The 27538-nt window shown below is 43.6% G+C and overlaps 1 protein-coding gene across 7 annotated transcripts in view; it reads left to right on the plus strand.

Moving 5' to 3' along the window:
- Positions 1-27008, plus strand: part of gtf2ird1 (GTF2I repeat domain containing 1) — a 135772-nt gene extending 108764 nt beyond the window's left edge. For 5 of the 7 annotated variants that reach the window (XM_078422228.1, XM_078422230.1, XM_078422227.1 and 2 more), the window contains 8 exons: positions 63-246; positions 3944-3972; positions 6460-6507; positions 7594-7671; positions 10611-10803; positions 13935-13972; positions 16895-17010; positions 26808-27008. In XM_078422228.1, coding sequence (XP_078278354.1) covers positions 63-246; positions 3944-3972; positions 6460-6507; positions 7594-7671; positions 10611-10803; positions 13935-13972; positions 16895-17010; positions 26808-26876 — 755 coding nt within the window. In that variant the 3' untranslated portion in view covers positions 26877-27008. Of the gene's footprint in view, positions 1-62; positions 247-3943; positions 3973-6459; positions 6508-7593; positions 7672-10610; positions 10804-13934; positions 13973-16894; positions 17011-24878; positions 24986-26807 lie in introns of all 7 variants that reach the window. The other 2 variants (XM_078422234.1, XM_078422233.1) reach the window with 2 other exon arrangements.
- Positions 27009-27538: the final 530 nt, after the last annotated feature.

Genomic DNA, 27538 nt, shown 5'->3' on the forward strand with positions numbered 1-27538 from the left:
GAAGCAGAAACACAAACTGGTGTGGTGTTGGAGTTAAGGACGCACTTATTGTTTTTACACAGGTGAAGCTTTGGGTATAAAGTACCCAGTTCAAGTTCCATATAAGCGAATCAAAAGCAACCCAGGCTCGGTTATAATCGAGGGGCTTCCACCTGGTATTCCGTTCCGAAAGCCCTGTACGTTTGGATCCCAGAACTTGGAGAGAATCTTGGCTGTGGCTGACAAAATCAAGTTCACTATAACCAGGTAATACCAACTGCTACCTCTGAAATTGTGAGTAACCAAGCCCTAGCAACGTGGAACTGCAAGTAGATATATTGGAAATGGCATGATATTAATGAACCAGTTGATAAAATGGGAGTTGTAATTGGGTAATGACGTCTGTGAACAGTAGCTGGTTTAAGCCAGGTGTAAGGAACAAAGAAGTGTAGATAGACACAAAAAGCTGGAATAACTCAGTGGGACAGGCAGCATCTCTGGAGAGAAGGAATGGGTGAAAGAAGATTAGCGTAATGGGGCGGTGGAAGTGAGAAGCTCCAAACACTAATTACTGGCAGCATGGGAGCGGTAAGTAAACAGGTTTAAAAAAAAAACACATTAAGCCGTTTATGGATCCAGCAGATCTAATTAACCAGCTACCAGCAATTGAAGGTTATGAGTAATTAGTTAACAGCATTGGTGTCTGTGAATAATCAAGTGTCTATATCAGATCGGGTTTGAATGCGTGCGTATATGCTCCGAATGTGGTGGGAAGGCCTGGAGAACGGTAAGGATAGCAGCCATGTTGTGGTGAAAACTAAAGCCTGATTCATGGAAGGACAGGACTGGGTGTTGCGTATTCTTGGTGCAAGGTGTTTGGCAAAGGTGCTGGGCGGCGGTGAGTCTTCACTGCTACAGGGAGCAAGTCCTTGAGATGTCACTATCCCCTCCACAAAATGCACAAGGTGATAATTGGAGTTGTAGGTGGTGGCCAGAATCACCATTGGCACCCACCATTGCATTAGTCTGGGACATCACAAAGGATGCAATTGAATTATCAGGTATTGATAAGCTAAAGATGAGAGGAAAAAAGGATTGACAAGTAGAAGGATAGTTAACATAAGAAAGAATCTAAAAATCTTCTGGAGGCATGAAGGTATGTAATGAGAAGAAAGATGGGGCAAATGAAGGTGAAACTAGATCTGCTCAGAGAGATGGGGGCTGTGACTGGAATGCTAAACTTGTATTGGTCTTTGGTGTGGAAAAGTATGTATCAGAATCTCAGCAATTAGGAAGGTAGTAGAGATGCTGGATGAGGTGAAAGTCATCGAGGGACTACTACGAGCTTAAAGTAAGGTGACGCAGCTGGTAGAGTTGTTTCCTCACAGCGCCAGATCTTCCTGATCTTGGATGCTGTCTGTGTGGAGTTTGCACTTTCTCCCTGTGACCTTGTGGGTTTCCTCCAGGTGCTCCGGTTTCTTCCCACATCCCAAAGACGTGTGCATTTGTAGTTTAACCGGCCTCTGTAAATTGCCCCTAGTGTGTAGGGAGTGGATGAGAAAGTGGGATAACAGAGCTAGTGTGAAAGGGTGATCGATGGTGGGTGTGGACTTAATGGGTTTCCATGCTGTTTCTCTCTAAACTAAATTAAACTAAACAAGTCACAGTGCGAAAATGACACATTCGTGGGGGAAGCGTTGGTCAAGATTGGAGAACGGTTCGTGTAATCTTCCAGTTCAAGTACATGGGAGTTGCCAAAGATCTGGAAAATGTAACATTCTGTTCAAATAAGAGTTAATGGGTCTGCCAGGCAACTGTAGACCACGCAGTTTAATCTCAGTGGCGTGGAAGCTTGAGAAACCATAACCCCAGGAGAAAAGAAATGAGTGGGCACCTTGAGAAGTTTGGGTTAATAAAGGAGGGGCTGCACAGAGTTTTGAAGACAAATCAGGTCTGACCATTTTTCACGAGGCCGCAGTGAAAGATGACAAAGGGGAAGCAGCAGATGTTCTATATCTACATTTTCAGAAGACTAACGTGAAAAAAACGAGACCCAAGGGCCAGTAAACAACATGGATAGGAAATTGGCTTTGAGACAAAAGCAGAGTCATGGGAAATGGTTGCTTTTTCAGACAGGAGTATGGTTGACTTGGTGACCCCACTGCTATTGACATATTTTAGTGGCTTGGATATGGGTATACAGGCTAGAATTGTGAAATTTCCACGGCTCACAAAACTTGGTGTGATTTAAAAAAGAATGAGAGGACAATAATACAAAGTTCAAGAGAACCCAGATGGGGGTAAGGCAGACCACTGGCAAATGAAATTTGATGTAATGAAGCATGAGGTTTTTGTTATAGTTTAGACATATTGCATGGAAACAGGCCATTCAGCCCACCCGAGTCCAGGCTGATCTTTGATCACCCATTCACGTTAGTTGTATATTATCTGATCTTCTCATCCACATCCTACACAGTTGAGTCAATTGTACAGAGGCCAATTAACCTATAAATCCGCTGGTCTTTGGGATTTGGGAGGAAACCGGAGCACCTGGAGAAAACCCACATGGTCACAGGGAGAACATGCAAACTCCACACACAAGCAGCGCCCAAAGTCAAAGACAAATCCGGGTCTCTACCGCTGTGAGGCAGCAGCTCTACCAGCTGCACCACCACTGTGTCACTCCAAAGTGAGACATGGGCAGAAAACCTGGAAATACTACATGGATAAATCATACAGTGCCTAAAGGTGTTCAAGAACAGAAGAGGCTGAGCCAATAACTATTTAAAAGTGGCAGGGCATATTGAGGGAGCAGTTAGCAAAGCATACAGGGGCAAGGAATACTTGAATAATAAGCATAGAGAGCAGGAACAGGAATATTTTGGTGAGCTTTACTAAATACTGGTTAGTTCACAACAGTGGTATTATGTTTAGATTTGACCCCCATACCTGAGGAATGCTATGAAGATCCTGGTGAGATCTTCAGGGGAAAGATTTAATGAAATAGTTGCAGGGATGGGGATGTTTAGGTTGCCGTGACAGGGGTTGTTGTTTGGAACAAAAATAGTTGAAAAGAGATTTGACAGAGGATCATATCAGGCGTAAAGGACGAGGGAAGATGTTCCCATTAGTGAACAGCCCAAGTACCGTACAGATTCAGAGTGATGGGCAAAAGATACAGCAAGATTATGAGGGGAAACGGATCTGGATCACTGAACGTTGATGACAGCAAAGTCAATCAGAGGTTTCGCACGAGAACTAGAAGTGTACGTGAAAAAAAATAACTATGGGGAAAATTATGGGAACTAATCAGATGGCTCTATAAAGAGTTATAAAGAGGTAGACTTGATTAATCTAATGCCCCCTGTACCATGAAGGTTCTAAAATTCATTCTTTATAAGATCATGTGATAGGAGTAAGATTAGGCCATTCGGCCCATCAAGTCTACACTGCCATTCAATCATGGCTGATTTATCTCACCCTCTTAACCCCATTCTTCTGCCTTCTCCACATAACCCCTGACACCCGTACTAATCAATAATTTATCTATGTCTGCCTTAAATATATCCATTGACTTTGCCTCCACAGCCTTCTGTGGCAAAGAATTGCGCAGATTCACCACACTCTGACTCAAGAAATACCTCCTCATTTCCTTCCTAAAAGAACGTCCTTTAATTCTGAGGCTATGACCTCTAGTCCTAGACTCTCCCACTAGTGGAAACATCCTCTCCACATCGTTTTGCTGGTACCTGGGTTCAAACCAATGTTAAGAATAATGTCTTATCCACTGTCGTGCAAACCCCACCGACATATGAATTGTAAGTGTACCGAGATAATACATGTGCTATATTCATAATTGGTTTGTTTTCTGAATTTTGCTCCTTTAAATAGATTTGAATGATATTTTATTCTGAAGCATAGTTCTGCGGGTTCCTTGAACTTGTGTGTTTTTGTCATTTTGCAGGCCTTTCCAAGGACTCATCCCCAAACCTGGTAAGGATATCTTCAATACTCCAACATCATTATTTACGCATTCTTTTCCTTCCATCTGAAATATGCAGGGTGGTGGTAAATTAATCCTATCCCCCGCACCATTCTCTTAGGTCTTGAGATAAAAGGACTTCCTTGGTGTTCAGGGATAGGACCACGCCAGAATTTAACATGGTGCCTACTCGCCCTCTTTCTTTGATAAAGAAATTTCTCCTCATCTCCTTCCTAAAAAAAGTCCTTTAATTCTGAGGCTATGACCTCTAGTCCTAGACTCTCCCACTAGTGGAAACATCCCCCACATCCACTCTATCCAAGCCGTTCACTATTCTGTATGTTTCAATGAGGTCCCCACATGTGCAAAAAGGACACACGTGAGAGAAAACCAACACGTCTCATTGGTCAAGAGGGGTGGATGTGGATACAGGTGAGGTGAGGCGATGAGCACGTAGGTGGAGTAAGTGTCAAAGGCTGGGAGTGGAAAGGAGAATAAAGGGTGCAAGACAAGAAAAGCAGAGGGAGGAATTAAACCTAAAGCGGGAGGGAGGGATGTGGGTGGAAGGGGACAGGGAGGAGGGGAAAGAGGGTGCATAAAGGAGAAATATTGGCTCTGGAATGGGAGATAAGTGTCAGAGGAGAGGAAAGGAGCAGAGTGAGTAGGGTGGGAGGAGATGGTGGGAGAAACATGTACGTTGGGTTGGAGGGGGCAAAGGAAGGAGAATTGCGATGGGGTAGAACCTGAAATTAGAGAATTAAGTGAAATAATTCCTGCCTCAATATGTGCACATCTCTGGTCATTGGGATTTGGCCTGGCATGCAACAGTACTGGACCTTTCTGTCCCAAAGTAGTGAGACGCCTCAGATCTCTTTTCCGTTGAGGATAAACATTCAATGTAGAATGTGGTTAAGGAAACAAATAAGTTGCAGGATTTGTCCTCATAGAAGTGCACAACACACTAAATGTGTGTATTCACGTACGCAGACCCACGTACGCACAGCTGACGTATAATTGTCAGCTGTGACAATTATAGCTGTCACAGCTATAATTGTTAACTGAAAGCTGCTGCTGTATTTGTGGAGATCAAAGTGGCACTGGTCACAAAACTTCCATTCATGTGACCAGGCTTCTATTCGGTCTCCCCTCAATCTCCAATGTTCCAGAGAAAACAATCCAAGTTTGTCCTAACTCTCCTTGCAGCTAATACTCTGTATTCCAGGCAGCATCCCGGTAAATCTCTTCTGCACCCTCTCCACAGCCTCCACGTTCTTTCTCTAATGGAATGACCAGAACTGAACACAGTACTCCAAGTGTGGCCTGACCAAAGTTTTATAAAGCTGCAACATGATTTCCTGACTCTTATATCCAATGCCCTGACCAATGAAGGCAGGCACACCATCGACCTTCTTTACCAGTCTATCTACTTCTACTGTTACTTTCAGGGAGCTATGGACTTGGACCCCAAGATCCCACAGTATATCAATTTTTTTTTTGTCACTCAGGTAATCAAATCCCACAAGACTACTCTAGTTCCTGAACCTTTCGGTACCTGGAATGAGTTTGCAACTCTGAAGTGTACTGTTCTATGTAATTATGTTTCACCTTAGTCCAGTCCGTTCTCTGGAGTGGGGTTTGTCCACATGATATTATTTCCACTTTGAACCATGTTTTACCTCAGCCCATGTCACGCTCTTGTCCCATATATAATGATTACATTCTGAGGCAACTGACATCGAAGTCTGTGTAGAACATGTAGAAGTGTTGCTTCTACATCAACCAGACTGGGAGATTTCTTGTATCACTGAAAGCTCGTAACTTAAATTATTCAAATTGCTTGCCTTAGTTGGGTGAGTGGTGTTCTTACAGGTTGCATTGCCTAACGGTAGAATGTCATACCTATGCTACAATACGATTCGATAGGACTTTATTTATCCCAGGAGGGAAATTGATCTGCCAACAGTCATAAAATCACAAAATGCATGAAGCAACACAAAATACAGTACCTCAGGGAAGATGAATTTTAAAAATCAACTTAACTTTATCAGTTGATAATAATAAGTAGGATTGACCAATGGACCATCCAAACTGCTCCACTTTGAAAATGATTGACTATTATCCAGGAGGGTAATATTCAGATGAGGAAGATGCTCTAAATTTATATTTGCATGAAAGTTTACTAAATGGATAGGTTCCTGATAACCAAAATAAAGTAGCACACTATAAGGATCACTGTTCTAAAGAAAAGCAGTGCTGGAGGAACTCAGCAGGTCAGGCAACATCTGTGGAGGAAATGGACAGACGACAATGATCATTCTGAAGAAGGGTCCTGGCCTGATACGTCATCTGTCCATTTCCTCCACAGATGTTGCCTGAACTGTTCCTTCGGCACGTTGCGTTTTGCTCAAGATTCCAACATCTGCAGTTCCTTGTGTCTGCAAAGTTCATTGTTTTATTTTTTCATAGCTGATTTTCTCTCTGTTTTCTCTTTATCCCAGCACCCAGGCGAATAACATCACTGGAAAAAGCATATGCTGCTTTACAGGGTAAGCTTTCTATTCCACTTACTGTGCCCTGAACAATTGCTAGTGCATTTGTACTAGTTACATGAAGCCATTGATGCTATTTTCCTACTAAAAGGGCCAGGGGTTATGGGGAGAAGACAGGAGAATGGGGTTAGGAGGGAGAGATATATCAGCCACGATTAGAACTTATGGGCCGAATGGCCGAATTCTGCTCCTATCACTTACGAACTTTTAATCGTGTCTATTAAGAGTGTAAGTATCTCTCATCAGAGGTGCCTTAATTGTTCCACGCCGCCGTGAGCCAGCTGTTCACAGTTCATCTGACAAAGAGTCGTACAAGTATGTAGAAAAGAGCTGCAGATGCTGGTTTATGGAAACAGGCCCTTTGGCCCAACTCATCCATGCCGACCAAGATGCCAATTTGCCAGCATTTGACCCATAACCCTGTCAACATATCCTATCCTGTATCACGTATCGTTGAACATCCCTCAAAAGTTACAACATGCTCCATGAGAACTAAACAGTTATTTCTACTTTAAAGAAAGGGTTTACGTGTGTGAACGGACCTTGTATAGTCCCAGCTTAGTCAGGATTCCAACTGAATCTTCCAGATATTATAGTGTTTTACTTTGACTATTGGCCAGGCCCTGTCATTGTATACCTGTGGATTTACTGCTGTGTAAAACTCTGTCACAGGCTGGAGTGAAAATGTAACTGGTAACTGTTGGTATACAATAACAAAAACCGTTAATGGTGTGTTAAATCCCACAAAGGGTTAACTTATGTAAATAAACCGAGTCATCGTTGATGATAAATGTTGGGGTTATAGACAATAGACAATAGGTGCAGGAGGAGACCATTCGGTCCTTCGAGCCAGCGATCGGTCCTTCGATCATTCTCAATCAGTACCCCGTTCCTGCCTTCTCCCCATACCCCCTGACTCCGCTATCCTTAAGAGCTCTATCTAGCTCTCTAGGGTTGTTACTGGCTAGAAATACTATTCTGCCCTGGCTTTTTTTCCAGTCGGCATGTTCGCACGATTTATTTCCTACTGATGTACCTTTTACTTGATTATCATTATATTTTTCATCAATTTTCACAATTTAGAGGATGAAGAGGCAAACCGACTTGGAGAGAAAGTAATCCTCAGGGAACAAGTCAAGGAATTATTCAATGAAAAATACGGTACCTTTAAATTATTTCAATATTGAGCCAATCTTTGTTCACAGTCATTTTTGTTTGCAGATTTCTGCTACATTATTTATAATTTTATTCTTTTCAAAAGTAATTCATTTTGTTTTAAAATTCTACTTTCTTGCAATATGGTTAACCTTGTCATCTTCATGATCTCCTTCCTTCACATGCTGTGAATCGGGAACTTCAACAGCAATGCAGCTATGTAGGAACAAGGATCTGCAGATGCTCTGGAATGGTAGTTTCTATACCTTCGATAGCCATTACTGCTCAGGGATGTGGTGAAGATATAGCTCAAGCACACACCGACCGCACTCTCAGATAGCAAAAACGGATCTTCCAAACGCTGTTTCTAGATTAATTGGTCTTTATTAAAGTAGCACAAATCAAATAATTCATAACTTATCGTTCTTATCAATTGCCTCCACTTCAAACAACATAGTCGTTACCGTGTGGTCGTTACCGTGTGGTCGTTACCATGTGGTCGTTACCATGTGGTCGTTACCGTGTGGTCGTTACCGTGTGGTCGTTACCGTGTGGTCGTTACCGTGTGGTCGTTACCGTGTGGATGTTACCGTGTGGATGTTACCGTGTGGATGTTACCGTGTGGATGTTACCGTGTGGATGTTACCGTGTGGTTACCGTGTGGTTACCGTGTGGATGTTACCGTGTGGATGTTACCGTGTGGATGTTACCGTGTGGATGTTACCGTGTGGTAAAAAACTGTTTTCTCTCCATCCTCTGAGACTAAACTGACTACCAATCTCTATGGCTACGCTAGCCTCAAATGTAAACACACCCCTCAACGTATGAAATCCCACCTTCCAAAGTACAGACAAATAGAAACTAGAAATATTAAACATGGCCATAATATTATAACAGTAACTAATTTAAGCGTAAATGGCTCCTACATACCGGCCCCTAATTGTTCTACATATATAACAAAGCAATTACCAATAGATATTAAAAGGAGCTATAAAAGCTTAACATATATAAAAAAAATAGTAATATGCATTATTTGTTAACATTCAAACTTTTTTAGCGATTCTTCAATCTTCTCCTTCACCTTGGTCTTACCAAGATGTTGTTCTTAATCTGAAGTCGTACAGTACGCACAAAACCTTTAACGTCTGGCATGATCTCCAGTATCCTGCCCGTCAACCAAGAACCTCGTGGTGCAGTAGAATCAACCACCAAAACGATATCTCCCGGAATAAAATTTCTTCGTACTCTCAACCATCGTTGTTGTTCTTGGATTAGAGACAAATATTCTTGTGCCCACTCTGAACTCCGAGATCTTGTCGAGATCTGCTAACCGCTCTGTCCATCGCTGAGAGAAGATTTGCGTTATACTCTCATCCCATCCAAGTTTCTTCTTACAGAGATCCCTCAAAATTAACTTGGCTGGTAGTGTAAATGGTGCAGGAAATCCCAAAGGGTCGTAAACGGAACCAATCACAGATAGGATGCCTCGTTTTGTACTCCTGGTCGCTCCTGAATTGAGATTCTGAACTTGAACACATCTGTTTCAACACACCAGTGCAATCCCAGTGCTCTCTCCCTGATCCACTGAGTTACTCCAGCACTTTGTTTTTTACACAAGATTTTTGCATCTGCTGTTCATTGTGACCCCAACAATCTCTCTATCTTGCACACCTCCTCTTAAGGCACAAATTAAAGCTCTTTGACACAGCCTTTTGTCGTCTCTGATTTTCCCCTTGGGGTCTGATATTGATACTGCTTTTATTAAGAACCTTCAATCATTTCAGCGCACTGAAGACATAAATGCCAATTATTGTTTATCAATAGCAGCACAATGGCACAGTTAGTAGATTTCCTGCTTCACAGTGCCAGAGAACAGGTTTGATCCTGACCATGGGTGCTGTCTGTGTGGAGTTTGCATGTTCTCCTTGTGACCACATTGGTTTCCTCCAGGTGTTCCGGTTTCTCCCACATCCCAAAAACGTGTGGCTTTGAGGTTTAATGCGTCTCTATAAATTCCTCTTCACACGTAGGGAGTGGATGCAAAACTGGGATAACATAGAATTAATGTGAACAGATGGTCGGTGTGCACTCAATGTCATAGAGTCGCAGCGTGTTACTGTGTGGAAACAGGTCCTTCGGCCCAACTTGCCCACACCAGCCAACATGTCCCAGCTACACTAGTCCCACCTGCCTGCGTTTGGTCCATATCCCTCCAAACCTGTCGTATCCATGTACCTGTCTAATTGTTTGTTAAATGTTGGGATAGTCCCAGTCTCAACTACCTCCTCTGTCAGCTTGTTCCATACACCCACCACCCTTTGTGTGAAAATGTTACCCCCTCAGATTCCTATTAAATCTTTTCCCCTCCACCTTAAACCTATGTCCTCTGGTCCTCGATTCACCTACTCTGGGCAAGAGACAATGCATCTACCCAATCAATTCCACTCCTGATTTTATACACCTCTATAAGATCAACCCTCATCCTCCTGCGCTCCAGGAAATATTGTCCCAGCCTACTTAACCTCTCCCGATAGCTCAGACCCTCCAGCCTTGGCAATATCGTCGTAAATGTTCTCTGTACCCTTTCCAGCTTGACAACATCTTTCCTTTAACATGGTGCCCAGAACTGAACACAATTCTCTAAATGTGATCTCACCAAAGTCTTATACAACTGCAACATGACTTCCCAACTTCTACATTCAGTGGGCCGAAGGACCTGTTTCCATGCTATATCTTTCAATCAATTTAATCACTAAATTAGCCATAAGGGTTGATTGGATTTTAAGCTTTCATCAGTGCATGTCACCTTAAACCCAACTCCTCCCATGTGAACTGTTAAAAGAACCATGCATTCAATGTGATTGTATCCAAATCTAGATAATAATCAGTGGGGCTGCTCATTTTGTGCTCTTTGAAGTTCATACATGTGATGTTTTACCTTTCAGGAGAAGCTCTGGGCCTGAATCGACCAGTTTTGGTGCCATACAAATTGATCCGAGATAATCCAGAGGCCATTGAAGTGACTGGACTACCAGATGACATCCTCTTCAGGAACCCGACCACCTACGATCTTAACCGGCTAGAAAAGATTCTGAAAGTCAAAGATCGAATTAGGATGATTATTAAAAATCAGTTACAGTAAGTGTAAACATCTATCTATCAATCCAATTCATTAGATAGACACAAAGTGCTGGAGTAACGCAGCGGGACAGGCAGCATCTCTGGAGCGAAGAAAAGGGTGACTTTTTGGGTCGAGACCCTTCTTCAGACTCGACCCGAAATGTCACCCATTCCTTCTCACCAGGGATACTGCCTGTCCCGCTGAGTTACTCCAGCATTTTGTGTCTATCTTCGGTGTAAACCAGCATCTGCAGTTCCTCCCTACACAATCCAATTCATTAGTTCTACCTGTGTTGAAATGGAATTGAATTGAGTCACTAATGTGGAATTTCCCAGCTGAGCATTCACTATCAATGAATAGAGAAAAATCACCTGCTTGTAGAACTCAGCCGGTCAAACAGAATCTGTGGAGCCCAAGGTCAATGTTTTGGGTCAAGCCCCTGTATCAAGACCCTGATTCAGAGTCTCATACTGAAATGTCAACTATTCCTTTGCCTCCACAAATATTATTTGACCTGCTGAGTTCTTCCAGGAGTTTATTGTTGGCCTGTACTTGCCCAGGTTAGAAAATCATTGGCAGGAGAAATAGTTCTCGTACTACTTTGCAAATAGTTTGTCCCTTTTCGATTTTCAGTTTGCTTGTGGGAGCTCTGTTGAAAGAGGCATTGATTCTGTGAAGTGAAGTCAGGCAGAGAGATTCTAAATTGAAAACATAGTTGTATTTAAGTAGGAGCCAGCTACACATTTTCTTGCGAGATATTGTAATATTGCAAATGCATCTCATAAACATGCCATTCCCTCACCATTTTACGTCGGGAGGGTGAAGGTGAAGAAGCATAGGGTTTTGTTGAAGAAACAGGCATGCAGGAAATAATAATGACATTTTTCTTGAATAAGGCATTGAACTAAAGTTATGTTCACATATCCAATGCATCAATACAATCGTTAAATATAAATATTTTAAAAATGTGTCTTGCTCAATACTAAATAATGGTGGATGCTTTAACTGGCTGACATTTTCCCCTGACCTCCCCTCTCTCACTCAGCACTTGCATGAAGGTGCAAGTCAGTTGTCAAGTAGAAGCTAAAAAGTCACAAAACAACAGCTTCTGTTTAGATTTTAGCATTCTCAATATTAAAGCGTAACGAAACATGGGACCGAGGCTAGAGGTTGAAGAACAGCTGAGCAAAAGTGTGGTCCGAGAGGCAGGTTGAAAGGAACATCTGAAAGAAGGAGGGAGGCAGAGGGTTGGGGAGGAAATGCCAGAGTTCAGGCTCTGGATGGCTGGAAGCCACTTGGCCAGTGGCGGGGTGAAGATGGCAGTGCGCCAGGTTCACTTGAGGGACCTGCAGCAGCTCTTCCATTCCTTCAGGCCCACATGGAAACAACAGTACGGTTAAACTATCAAATTCTCTGAGAATTGTCTGCTCTCACAAGCTAGCAGTGAAAAGAAGTGCACGTCTGAAGTTAAAACATGCTGCAGGCGGATTAGGAGCTACATTTAATAACATAACCTGATTTCCAGTGGAGGTGACATTCTTCATAGATTGCTGCAATGCTGCTTTATGAGGTCAAACTCTTTCCCCCAACGCCTGTTTCGTCTGTTCAAATTCTAATACGGAATTAAGGCTATTGCTGAAAATTATGAAAATAACTAGACAGTAATTCACAAAGTGCTCAAAGAAAAATGCATTGCTATGTTGGGGCGAGTCATGGTAGCTGTTGAAAGAGTCCCAGACTCAGAGCTGTGGTGAGCCCAGGACTTACTGTGTGCCAGACGCCACTTACTGTACTCACTCCACTCTGCTGATGAAGACTGGCAGTGGAATCCACTCTTGTTGCCAATCTTAAGTCCTAGGAGCAGAATTAGACCACTTGCCCCATCATGTCAAGTCAAGTCAAGTTTATTTGTCACATACACATACACGATGTACAGTGAAATGAAAGTGGCAATGCCTGCGGATTGTGCAAAGAAAATTACAATTACAGCATATAAATTAAAATTAATACAGAAAATAAAATTTAGTCCCTGGAGTTATAATAGTTAACAGTCCTGATGGCCTGTGGGAAGAAACTCCGTCTCATCCTCTCCGTTTTCACAGCATGACAGCGGAGGCGTTTGCCTGACCGGAGCAGCTGGAACAGTCCGTTGCTGGGGTGGTAAGGGTCCCTCATAATGTTGCTGGCTCTGGATCTGCACCTCCTGATGTATAGGTCCTGCAGGGGGGCTAGTGTAGTTCCCATGGTACGTTCTGCCGAATGCACTACTCTCTGCAGGGCCTTCCTGTCCTGGGCAGAGCTGTTCCCAAACCAGATTGTGATGTTGCCGGGCAAGATGCTTTCTACAGCCCCAGAGTAGAAGCATTGAAGGATCCTCACAGAGACTCTGAATTTCCTCAACTGAGGTGGTAAAGGTGCTGCCTTACCTTACCCACCAGTGCGGCAATGTGTGTTGTCCATGTCAGATCCTCTTTGATGTGGACTCCCAGGTATTTAAAGCTGCTCCCCCTATCCACAGTAATCCCATTTATCTCCAATGGCGTGTACGTCCTTGGATGTTGAGCCCTTCTAAAGTCCACAATCAGCTCCTTAGTTTTTTTGACATTCCATCATGGCTGATTTATCTTTCCCTCTCAACCCCATTCTCCTGCATTCTCCCCATAACCCGTCACTCATTCGTCAGTACCTCCTAAGAAGGTAAATCCACCTTTCCAATCCTATGCCAGGTCAGACTTGGTGTAAGATTGATAAGTTTCATTGGGATTTTGTCAACCTAGAAGTAAGTAATTCAATTTTTTTAAAAATATTGCCGTATAATGTTGTTATTTTGTTGTTTTGCTATTTTTAATTTATTTTAAAAGCTTTACGATTGGAAGCCAATAAAGTAAGGCAATAACTAACTTTGAGTGCTTGTGATGCTGCTGAGGCCTCATTCCATCCCATTGCACAACTCTCTGGTGCAGAGGTGACCCCTCTCCCCGAGCCCAGGTAGTGTGGGCCGGAACTGAAGCAGTCAGACTGGTTTAGGATGATTCAGCCCAGTGATGAGGAGAGAGGAGAATGTTCTAGATTTGGTAGACATGGCTGTCAAGAGTGAAGGGCTTTACTCAATGGTAACTAACACATTTATATTTTTGATCCTTTGCAGGCCTTTTGCAGAAATTTGTAATGAAGCATCCAAATCAGGTGAGGTATTATATTTTTCTGTTGCTCCACATAAGAGAGTACTGTGCAAGAACATCTCAATAATGTATCAGTGGGTCAGCCAGCACCCTTGGAGAACGTGGAGAGGTGACGTTTCAGTCTGAAGAATGGTCCCCACCCAAAACTCACCTATCCCTGTTCTCCAGGTATGTTGCCTGACCCACTGAGTTACTCCAGCACTTTGTGTCTTTCCTTGGTAAACCATCATCTGCAGTTCCTTGCTTCTACTCAACAATGTACCCATTAGCTGCTTTCCTTCCAGTTTGATTGAACCAAACGGACAGGAGGATGCAGCTGCCTTGTCAGTGAGAGGGGAAGATGGATGGAGAAACTGAGCATCTGCTCCTGATCATCGTTTAATGATTCCCGGAGATGGCTTGGGTCTGTGTGGCAAGCATATGGAGTGAGCAAGTCGTATCAGTGGCCGCTGGGTGTCTTGGAAAGCTCGTCCATTGTGTGGGTGAATAAAACCAAGCTGAGAGTTCTCAGGATAACAGATCCTCATTTCAGTTTAGTTTAGAGATACAGCACGAAACACGCCCTTCGGCCCACCAAGTTCATGCCGACCAGCAATTCCCCATACCCAAGCACTATCCTACACACCGGGGACAATTTACGATTTTTACCAAAGCCGATTAACCTACAAATCTGGAGGAAACTGGGGCACCCAGAAGAAACCCGCACAGTCACAGGAAGAACGTAACAAACATAACAATAAAGACAGCACCCGTGGTCAGGATCGAACGCAGGTCTCTGGCGTTGTAAGGCAGCAACTCTATCACTGCACCAACATGCTGCCGATTTGAATCGAGAGGGCAGGAAGCAAGATCGGGAAATATGACTGGAGACGCCACCTCCTGACTGTTGTTTTAACTGAATCTCAGGGTGAAGAAGGACTCATTTCCACTCCAGTTATGCAAGTTCTGATGATGCCGACCCAACATGGGACCTGCAGACGCAGGGGGGGCAGGAAGTGTGCACGTAGTTTGGGAGGTGATGTGCTCTCTTCACAGTTTAAATTGCTCGCCCCCAGCAATGAGTTAAATGCCCCTCCTCCATCCTGGGTCGGGGACTTGCCAATGTTGGAAGGAAAGCTGCACTTTTTTGGAGACAGCCTTGAGAATGGCCTTGTATTGTTTTCAGTGTTAAGCTGATAATCTCTTGCAGTGGGAGCTCAGAGTAGAGTGCCTTTTTCAGGAGTCTGGTGACACGCGTGTGAACAATATGACCTGCCGAGTATAATTGGAGTCCCTAAGCTGGGGCTTTAGCCTTGCTTATCTTAGACTTGGAGTATGTTCTCAAGACAGCCAAGAGGCAAGAGTGTTTTGTTGTCTTATGTCCTGAAGCTGAACAATTAAATTCTTACTTGAAGCAGCACAACAGGTATGCAAACGTAGCACTCAGTAGGTACCATGTAATTCAGTTTAGTTTAGAGATACAGCACAGAAACAGGCCCTTCGGCCCACCGAGTCCACACCGACCAGCGATCCCCGCACATTAACACCACCCTACACACACTAGGGGCAATTTACATTTATACCAAGCCAATTAACCTACAAAAACCTGTATGTCTTTGGAGTGTGGGAGGAAACTGAAGATCTTAGAGAAAACCCACAGGGAGAACATGCAAACTCCGTACAGACAACACCCGTGGTCATGATCAAACCCGGGTCTCTGGCGCTGTAAGCGCTGTAAGGAAGCAACTCAACCGCCTCGTGACTGTGCCGCCCAAAACAACAAAACAGTTCATTAAACAACAACAAAAAGTTCATTAAAAAAAAACCCCACATCATTGGTTGTACCACTCCAGTGCTGCCAGGAGCCTCCTGTAGCTGATCCTTATGTAAAGCACACAGCAGGGCAGAGACCACAAACATAGTAAACCACAAACTTTGTCCTCGAGTTGGCTTTTTGATAGCTTTCCTTGGGTGGCCAGACTGTGCCCTGGCACAGTGAAGCCAGTAGTACATTTTGTCATCAACGTCTGCCGTAGCTGAGAGATGGCTGCACACATGCAGGAGATGATTCACATTTTCAGGTCTATATCAGAGAGGATTGTTGCCCAGCATAGAATTTGGCTTGGATAAAATGCTAAATTGATGTTGTTCGTGAGTCACCTCAGCATTTTGTGTCTTATCTTCGGTTTAAACTGCAGTTCCTTCCTACGCATTCCAATTCATTAGTCCTACCTGTGTTGAAATGAAATTGGACTGAGTCACTAATGTGGAATTTGCTGGAGTAACTCAGCGGGACAGGCAGCATCTCTGGAGAGAAGGAATGGGTGAGGTTTCGGGTCTGAAGAAGGGTGTCAACCCGAAACATCATCCATTCCTTCTCCCCAGAGATGCTACCTATTCGGCTGAGTTACTCCAGCTTTTTGTGCCCAACTTCGGTTTAAACCAGCATCTGCTGTTCATCCTACACATAGAATTTGGCTTGCTAGTCAGTTAAGAAGGAATTACACCAGTACGGGACGAGAGAGTACAAATCCTCTGATCAACACCATCAGGTTTCCTTTCTTAATCAGGGTTGATTTGTCTGTTTCTAGATTTCTTTTAACTGGACGTAAATTCCTCATGGTTTAGTCAGGCTGCAATTACTAGTCCAGTAGCAAATACACCCGATGTTTATGTAGGAGAGGAAACTCTCCTCAAGAGTGCAAAACACCCGTCAGCCTCCCTAGAGTTCTACTCATGAAAGGAGCTGCGATCTCGGGAGTGAGGAGGGGAGGGGAGGGGAAGGGGAGGGGAAGGGGAGGGGAAGGGGATGGGGTGGGGGGAGGACACAAAAAGCCAGAATGTTCAATAGGAAAGGTTTGGGGTGAGCTGGAGTTTAACTCTGCAAACCTTCTTCTCTGTTTACTGTTCACTGGTAACACTGGGTACTTTGTCTTATCTTTTCAAGCATCCAAATCAGAAACGGTGCTCAAACGAAAGAGAAGAAGAGTGTCGGAGGGGAACATTGTACCGTCATCTTCTAACATGGAGGCAGGTGTATCGCCAAACCCTGTCTCCCTTGTGGTAATGATTTTTTTTAGATTTTACTTGGTGTTGATCATGGTGTTTTTGATTCCCCATCAGTAAGCAGCATGGCAGGACCATAGGTACGTGTTCTCATCCATCGCATATCACGCACGGTTGATGAATCTGAACAGAGGCTGTATTCCTGCCATGACAGTGTTGAATAACATGCAGAAGCATGTTTCCCATGGCCGCTAAATGTAGACCTGTTACTAGACCAATAGATCTAGGCCAATAGATTCCCTTTCCCCTGACTCTCAGTCTGAAGAAGGGTCTCGACCTGAAACATCACCTATTCCTTTTCTCCAGAGATGCTGCTTGACCCACTGAGTCACTCCAACTTTTTGTGCCTGACCTCCGCTGTGTTTCCCGGTGAATACCAGGGTGCTAGACAGGCTTTACCACCCCTTATCAGATGGGAGAGTGAGTTCCTCAGTGTTGAACTCTTCCATCTAGTCTCCGGGAGGGGAAACCAGGGAGAGTTATATGAGAGGATGGAGCTTGGCTCTAAAATTACCATAGATTGCCTAGAGATCATATGAATGACAACATCCAGCAACTGATAATCCTGAACCAGCTGAGGGACAGATGAAACACAAAAATGTTTTTCCTCCAATAGTCAGCAGAAATTCTGAGGAGAATTTCTATATATAGTTCAAAATTCATAGAAATTGAATTGTTAACATTGAAATTCTATGAAAACAGCGTGAAATTCTGAAAGATTTCTCGACAAGTGTCCAGAAATAGTGGGGGAGTCTAGAAGAAATCTATATTTTCTCACCACTGGAGAACTCTTCATTGACTAGAATGCTTGATCCATTCATTGTTGTGGCAAATTATCCTTTATTGCCAAAAACAGCTAACAGCTTCACTTAGCTTCAATCACTGCTTCAAGGCACCATCTGCTATTTGTTACACAGCACAAGGAACTGAATGTTTTTCAAATTATACAGTGTACAACTGATGGTTTTCCTGTGAATGTCACTGGTTGTACATTGTATAGTTTGAACGTTTGAAATGTTTCCTGGAGATATCACCTCTCTCATCCGCAGTAACATCGCCACGGATTCTGTGTGACCATTGATATAGTTCCATGGAATCCCTGTAAATGATACTTATGAAGAATTCTTACAACTAGATCCAGATTCCGATTAGATTACTGTCATGTTCACAAGGACAATAATCAGAGTGCAATGAAGCTCAACAGTAAAATGGATACATCTAGTTGTGATAAATACAATACAATGAGTGTAAAACAGAAGATTGGTGCAAGATTGTAGTGTAATCTGAATATCAGTGTAAAAGAATATCAATGTAGAATAAAGACATAACCAAATGAGGTAGAGTTATGCGTAAGAATACACAGCAGCACCTCTGGGAATGAGGTATGAATGTGGTGATTGGTTCAGGACTCGGATAGCAGTGGGGAAGGAACTGTTCTTAAATCTGGACCTCGGAGCTTTCAAGCTCTATTTAGTTTAGTTTAGTTTAATTGAGTTTATTGTCAGGTGTACCGAGGTACAGTGAAAAGCTTTTTTGTTACGTGCTATCCAGTCAGCAGAAGACTGGTCGTGATTTACAAGCAAGCCACCCATAGGGCGGCATGGTAGCGCAGCGGTAGAGTTGCTGCTTTACAGCGAATGCAGCGCCGGAGACTCAGGTTTGATCCTGACTACGGGTGCTGCACTGTAAGGAGTTTGTACGTTCTCCCCGTGACCTGCGTGGGTTTTCTCCGAGATCTTCTGTTTCCTCCCACACTCCAAAGACGTACAGGTATGTAGGTTAATTGACTGGGTAAATGTAAAAAATTGTCCCTAGTGGGTGTAGGATAGTGTTAGTGTGCGGGGATCGCTGGGCGGCGCGGACTTGGTGGGCCGAAAAGGCCTGTTTCCGCGCTGTATTTTTGATGCATTAAATTCACCTGTGGTTATCATCCGCTGAAGACTGGAAGGAACATCATTCAGACATGAGCGAAGTTGCAAGTAACATTTGAGCCGCTACAATGCCTGACACTGCCCATCTCCAACAAGCCAGCATCTAGCAACCTACCATGAGTATTCAATGGCATTACAAGAGTTCCCCAGCATCAATATACAAGAGTATCATCATTGACCAAAAGCTCAATTGGACCAGCCATGTAAGGATGTTGTAATGGCAACTTCCAGACTTATCCAATAAATTATTTTCTAATTGCCATTACAATACAGGGAGTCGGAATGAGCTTACACAAACCCAACAGAACAGATCTTCCAGTCGTTTTTTCCAGTTTAATTAGATGTTTATTGAAGTAGTTGTACAAACAAGGAGATGAACATACCAGGCTGTACTTATTTTGCATACAAGTCATAGCTGGCTGCTCTGACCCTGGTCTGGACCTAGGTTTCCAAGTCTTTCCCAGGTCTGTTCCCCCGTCCGCTCACAGGTCTGGTAAGAACTATATACTCTCCCTCCCTGTATCTGACCACTCCCAGTCTGTTATGCCCATATATACACCACCCTGTTCACCTAACGACCGCCTCCAAGTGTCCAAAATAATACGGCAAGATATATCTGGACAAAATAATATAATATGCCAACAGTAGCTAGTCTAAACATAAATGGCTCCTATAGATGTATTGTGGCTACAAGAGCAGGTCAGAGGCTATCCTGTGGTAAGTGATTCACCTCCTGACAATTCTCAGGCCTTTCCACTATCTACAAGCCACAAGTCATGAGTGCAATGGAATACTCTCCACTTGCCTGGATGTTTGCAGCACCAACAACTCTCAAGAAGCAGAACATCTTCCAGGACAAAGTAACCACATCAATCACCCAAAACACTCATTCTCTCCTCCATCAATGTACAGTGTCAGCAGTGTGTACCATCTACTCTACCAACTGGTAGAGATTAGGGCTTGCACAGTGACGCAGCAGTAGAGTTGCTGCCTTCCAGCGGCAGAGACCCAAGTTAGAACCTGTCTACACAGAGTTTGTACAATCTCCTTGTGACCACGTGGGTTTTCTCCGGGTGCTCCAGCTTCCACTCACACCCCAAAGACGCACAGGTTTATAGGTTAATTTGCTTTGGTAAGGTGTAAAATTGTCCCCAGTGTGGAGTAGGTTAGTGTACGGGGTGGTCGGCACAGACTCGGTGGAACGGAGGGCCTGTTTCCACACTGTACCTCTGAAGTCTAAAATCTACTAAATGCACTGCTCAACCTAGGCTACACTGATAACAGCACCCAAGCCTGTTACTTCTACTACCAAGAAAAGCAAGGGCAGTAATGCAAGGAAAGCACAGATTGCAGGTTTCCGTCCAAGTCACGCAGCTTTCCAAGATGGAAATAAATTGCAGATTCAGCTCAACTGTATGCTGAAGTTGAGCCAACTTTCAGACGTAAAATGATGCACTAGACCACATGGAACATGGAGTTTGGAGCTTGAGACTTTATAATAGCAGGATAATCGTTGCTCCAGATGGATTATCAAGTTCTACAAAGCATTAGGAAATGGTTCAGCGATTTTATAATTCGTCTAAAAATGATGAATAAGACTACAAGAAGATTGTTTTATTTGCGTTCGTACACATTGCTTTTCTGAAGAGGACATCTATTGGATCAAGAAGGGTTTTGAATGTCACAAGTTCCTAAAACAGAGGGAGGAGCCCACGCCGATGTTCGCGATTGTGGTTGATCTGATCCTGTCCTCAGCCCATCTTTCCAGCTCAATACCCATAATCTTCATCTCCCCGGGAAACCAAAGATCTGTCCGTCTCGCCCTTGATTATACATAATGACTCGGCATTCACAAGCCTCAGAGGAAAGTTTCCTTATGGATCTAATGCTCTTAAGGACAGCCTTCTATCCCCTGACCTTAGCCCTGGCTTTAGGCTGCCCACCAGAGGAATCATCCTGCTACAGGATACTCTTTCAGGATACGCTTTCCCTTTAAATACTTGCAATAATTCATGTTATTTATTTGTTGGCAGTTTAGTTTAGTTTAGAAATACAGCACAGAATAGGCCCTTCGGCCCATCTAGTCAACGCCGACCATCGATCATCTGTTCACTCGGGTTCTACAGTATGTTATCCCACTTTCTTGCCCACTCCTTACATATTAGTGGCAATTTACGGAGGCCGATTGACCCACAAACCCGCACGTCTTTAGGATGTGGGAGGAAACCGGAGAATTTTGTCGTTTCCATCAGAGCAGTTTTTTGTCATCCTTTATTGGTTTCTAAAATTCTTCCATTTTTCAGCTATTCATAACTATACCTTTTCTTCCAATCCCATAACATCCTCCACTTTCATGGTGAGCCGCCGATGGACCACTTTTACATTGTAATCGTTTCCCTTCAATGGAAGATATATTTGTCGATTTATTGACTATTTAACACGGTAGAAGCTCCCACGGCTTGGAGCTCCCGAAGTCGGTCTCTAACCAGGGACTGCGAGCTCCGCGATGTTAAAGTCCGCAGGCTCCCACAGTTGGAACTCCGTGGTCAATCCCCAACAGGGATCTCCATGATGGTAAGTCCTGCAGGCTCCCGCGGCTGGAGCTCCCAAAGTGGGTCTCCAGCAGAGGCCGCCAGCTCCTCGATGTTAGGCCGTAGTGCAGACGAAGATACGATACGGAAAAAGATCGCATGTCCGTCGAGGTAAGAGATTTTTAAAAGTTTCCCCCAACCCCCGCCCCACCCCCCCCCCCCCGCCACATAAAACAAGCTAAAGAACACAAAAACATACATTTAACACATACTATAAAACAACAAAGAAGGAATGGACAAGTGGACAAGACAGACTGTTGGCAAGGCAGCCATTGCTGGTGCAACCCGTTTGCGATTACCATTGCCAATATTAAGATAGTTTTGCAATGGGATTAACTGAATTACTTCATATTAGGGAAGAGAAGCTGGTGCATTCTCATCGTGTTCCCAGTCCTCACAGCCCTCAAAAGAATTGAAGAAATGGACAACCTAAAGCTCCAAATGACACTTGCAGTGCGTTCACAAGTTCACAAATTAGAATAGAATGAGAGTAGAATTAGGCCATTCAGCCCATCGAGTCCACTCCACCATTCAATCATGGCTGATCTCTGCCTCCTAATCCCATTTTCCTGCCTTCTCCCCGATGATGTATGTGGAAACCAAATTCCAATTAGGTGATTTCTTTATTTTGACAATAAACCATAAAAAATAAACTATGAAAAATACAATAACAAAGAACAGTCATTGCTCTTTACATTTGCTGTAACTGCCTCCTGGACCAGGCTGACCAAGTAACTAACTATTTCCTTGATAAATCATTAAATGCGCAACTCAAACTCAATGGTTCAATGGCCCTTTATTGTCACGTGTACCGAGGTACAGTGAAATTTGATTTACCATACAGTCATACCAAAAAAAGCAACAAGATACAAAACTACATAAAGATTAAACATAAACATAACTCCAGTGTAACATCCTTGCAAAAATTCAAGGTGCCGACTTTTAATGTATTGTGATTGCTGGAACGCTTTCTAATCGTCCAACTAGAACTCACCACCTACCCAGCCATGGGATTACAGAGTCAGTGGCTCGGGGCTAGTTATCAACCTCAGGAAGCAGGGTGGAATACATGCCCCAGTCTGCATCAATGACACTGAAGAGGAGATGGTCGAAACCTTTTGGTTTAAATATCACCACCAATTTGTTCTGGTCCAATCACATTGATGATGTTCCTCACATGACTAAAGATATGCAGCATTTCTCCAACGACACTTACCAATTTCTACAGATGCTCCACAGGAAGCATCTTATCGGGATTCATCACGGCTTGTTTTGGCAACTGCCCAAGACAACGAGAAATTGCAGAGTTGTGGAGGTAGCCCAGTCCATCCCACATACCAGCACCCAGTCAATTCCATCTATACTTCACACGCCTCAGAAAAGAAGTCAACATAATCAATGATCACACATCACGATCATTCCCTCTTATCTCCCCTCCCATCAGGCAGAAGATACAAATGCTTGAAAGCACGTACCACTGGATTCAAGGACCACAATTTCTTCCCTGCTATTATCAGACTCTTGAACAAACATCTCATAAACCACACATATATTCCCAGTCTCCCAGATTCTTCCAGACCTAAAGATTCAAGGACAGTTTCTTCCCAGCTATTCTCAGGCAACTGAATCACCCTACCACCAACTAGAGAGTGGTCCTAACCTACCTTTAACCTCATTGGAGGCCCTTGGTCTATCTTTAATTGAACTTTACCTTGCACTAAACATTATTCCCTTTCCCTGTATCTGTATACCGTGGATGGCTTGATTGTAATCATATTTAGTCTTTCCGCTGAATGGATAGCATGCAACCAAAAAGCTTTTCACTGTACCTCGGTACATGTGACAATAAACTAAACCACATTGTTGCGGTCCTTGCACTATTTTTTTAATCAGCGTTTTCTCTGTCGCTGTGACACTACATTCTGCATTCTTGTTTCCTTACCCTTTGTGTGGGATGTATAGTTTAATTTGGCTGGATTGCACACAAAGCAAGGTTTTTCACTATCTCAGTACACGTAACAATAATAAATCAACACCACTACAAGGTCACAGGAAGTGGCCAATGAATCTGTTTGTGTTGCTAAACCGCTGGTTCTGCTTATCTCTGGCTGGATCCCCTCTCAGTCCAGCAAAATGAGTCCCCTTCCTGAATAGAAGTTCTGTTTCATTGTTTTCCTTGCTCTTCCCTACTACTAAACTTTGTTGCAAGAGGATTTGAGGGAGGGAATAAAGGTGTTTACTAAAATTATACATGGAGCAACGAGTATTGAGTTTTTTGGTTTCCTTATCTAAAGGGCATATTTGGTATAGAGTGTGCAGTGAGGATTTCCCCGACTAGTTCATGAGATGGCAGGGTAATGTAAGAAAATAACTGCAGACGCTGGTACAAATCGAAGGTGTTTATTTCACAAAATGCTGGAGTAACTCAGCAGGTCAGGCAGCATCTCAGGAGAGAAGGAATGGGTGACGTTTCGGGTCGAGACCCTTCTTCAGACCCCATCCCTGGGCACTTTCCCCTGCAACCGCAGGAGATGCAACACCTGTTCCTTTACCTCCCCCCTCAACTCCATCCAAGGTCCCAAACAGTCTTTCCAGGTGAGACAGAGGTTCACCTGCATCTCCTCCAACCTCATCTATTGTATCCGCTGCTCTAGATGTCAACTTCTTTACATCGGCGAAACCAAACGCAGGCTCGGCGATCGTTTCGCTCAACACCTTCGCTCAGTCCGCCTTAACCAACCTGATCTCCCGGTGGCTGAGCACTTCAACTCCCCCTCCCACTCCCAGTCTGACCTTTCTATCATGGGCCTCCTCCAGTGCCCTAGTGAGGCCCACCGGAAATTGGAGGAACAGCACCTCATATTTCGCTTGGGCAGCTTGCAGCCCAGCGGTATGAACATTGACTTCTCCAACTTTATTGTTCCTCTGTCCCTCTCTTCCCCTCCCCCTTCCCAGTTCTCCCTCTATCTTCCTGTCTCCACCTATATCCTTCCTTTGTCCCGCCCCCCTGACATCAGTCTGAAGAAGGGTCTCGACCCAAAACGTCACCCATTCCTTCTCTCCTGAGATGCTGCCTGACGTGCTGAGTTACTCCAGCATTATGTGAAATGAGATGGCAGGTCTGTGGTATGTAGGGGGATCGAGTTGGTCAAGTCAGGTTTCTCTTAAAATTGAGTCTCTGAGGTGACCTTTATTGAGACGTGCAAAACACTGAGGAGATGACAGGATAGAGAGGAGGGAGGGGGGTGGTTGAGGAGTCTAGAACTTGGGATCTGAAGTCTCAAGATGAAGAGCACATTTTCAGAGCACATTGTATCAATAAACAATCCTCACTATTTTTAAGATTGTTCAAGACGTGGACTCCTATACATCGACGAGGCCAAGCGCAGACTGGACGATCGTTTAGCGGAACACCTTCACTCAGCCCGCCTGAACCTACCTGATCTCCCGGTTGTTAGACACTTTAATTCTCCATCCCATTCCTCCACAGACCTTTCTGTCCTCGGTGTCCTCCATTACCAGAGTGAGGCTAAACACAAATTGGAGGAACAGCATCTCATATTTCACTTGGGCAGCTTACAGCCCAGTGGTATGAATATTGATTTCATTTTTTGGCCCTGGCATTCCCTCCCTCTCCCTATCCCTGCCCCTTCCAAGTTGCACTAGATTCTCATTTTCACCCTACACACAGCTAACAATGGCCTGTTTCCTTTATCATCGTTACTTTTTTGCATATCTTGCACTCATTGTTCTTTATCTCTCCACACCACCGTCTATATCTCTTGTTTCCCTTATCCCTAACCAGTCTGAAGAAGGGTCTCGACCCGAAACGTCACCCATTCCTTCTCTCCAGAGATGCTGCTTGTCCCGCTGAGTTACTCCAGCTTTTTGTGTCTATTCTCACTATTTTTAAGCTTTATTTGCATTATTGACAGATATATTCCCTAATGTACCTAAAACTCACCAAGTTACTCACCACTCTTGATATATGATACATCTTTTGTCATTGTCTTGTGTGGCTCTACATCCCACTGTGAACTATCCAACACTTGTTCTATCACGCAGCTTATTTTATTTTTTAATTCTTCTGTATATGAGCGTTCATCCCCTTGTTTAATTCCCCTTATTTTATATATTCAATGAATCAAGTTTTATATTACCTTCATATCTGGTTTGTTTTATCTACTTTAAGCTAGTCTACATTATTATTATCTATCTTTAACTATAATATACTTGCCTACAATAAAGACAAAATTTAAATACTGAAGACAATAGGCTGCACGGTGGCGCAGCAGTAGAGTTGCTGCCTTACAGCGCGTGCAGCACCGGAGACCCGGGTTTGATCCCAATTAAGGCTGCTGTCTGTACGGAGTTTGTGCGTTCTCCCCTTGACTGCGTGGATTTTCTCCGAGATCTTAGGTTTCCTCCCACACTCCAAAGACGTAGAGGTTTGTAGGTTAATTGGCTGGGTATAAGTGTAAATTGTCCTTAGTGTGCGTAGGATAATATTAATGGGCGGGGATCGCTGGTCAGTGCAGACTCGGTGGGCCGAAGGGCCTGGTTTCTGCTCTGCATCTCTCAACTAAACTAAATGGAAATTGCAGATGCTGGAATCTAAAATGTTGGAATTTAAATATCCTGTATAAATGCAATCTGGAATTTAAGGCTTGCTTGTTGGACATCACACGAACAAAATATTGGATGCAAAAATAACACCAGTCCACAATCTAGCACTGATCCCATTTCCAAGCTTTCTGTACAACTACCTTGTCAGTAAACCTGTTTACTTATATTTTTTTATATATATATATAAACCTGAAAGGCACACCCAAATTTCCACTGCTACAGATGTAGCCTCTCATTTAATCAGGTAATTACTTACAAGTGCCAACAGGTTGTCAGCCTGTTTACTATTGATTAAAACAAATAAGTCTTTTAAGGCATTCGAAGTGGACCTGAGTTGGGAGATAGATGTTTAAAGTTTGTAAAGAGGAGGAAGATTTTTCCTGCAGAATCACCATTTCTTTGGTGTGACTGTCTCTGGTTGTACAGGCACAGGCGCAGGTTCAGAGCTACCACAGATTTGAACTCGGGTGCATCCCGGTATGATGCAACTCTTAATGCAGATCGCAGTTTATTTGTGTTCAACATTAAACAAATTCATTCCTGCAACTGGGAGCATATGCATTTGGGACGGTTCTCAGGTCAGTAACCTGCCCATTGTGTGCACTAACATTTTAATTTATTTCTCTCTCTCTCTCTCTCTCCACAGCAGTGGCCGATGTACCTGGTAGACTACGGTGCAGTCAACATGCAGATTCAACGGCCTGTAAATTTTTAAGCAGCACTGTTCTCAAAACCAAGCATGACTTTGAAAATAAAAACATGTAATTATGTACCATAATTGTACAGTATGAACTGTAATATTTCCTTCTAGAATGCATCCTGATTTTTACACTGTCTCCATGTGATCAAGGGCTTTAAATAAATGTGTTGCCTTGCACTCAAGCAAACTGGCAATTGAGTTTGTTCACAGAGATTTGTTTAGCAGTGAAATTTGGGTCAGTTGGCTGATAAAGCTGCTGCTTCACACCCCAGCTACCGAGGTTCAATCCTAACCTCACGTGCTGCCTTTATGGAGTCTGCACACGCTCCCTGTGTCTGTGCGAGTTTCCTCCGGATGGTCCCAAACACATGCAGGTCACTTGGTTAATCGGCCACTATAAATGGTCCCTGTTGTGTAGGTGCGGGGTAGAATCTGGGGTCGTTAATGGAAATGTTGGTGGGAAGAATAGATTACTGGATAAATTAATTGGGAATTACATTTATCTGTGAGCCTGATTAACTCGGTGGATCAAATGATTTTCTATATTGTATGGAAATATGAATTGGGATTGCAGACAATTGACAAATTATTTTTGTGGTCTCCTGTCTGTTGCCAAAAGTCAGCACAAAATTTATTTTTATGCCCGAGGGGAAACATTGCAGGGTTTTTCCTGGGCC

This window comes from Rhinoraja longicauda, chromosome 26 (assembly GCF_053455715.1).
Source record: "Rhinoraja longicauda isolate Sanriku21f chromosome 26, sRhiLon1.1, whole genome shotgun sequence".
NCBI classification, from domain to species: domain Eukaryota; kingdom Metazoa; phylum Chordata; class Chondrichthyes; order Rajiformes; family Arhynchobatidae; genus Rhinoraja; species Rhinoraja longicauda.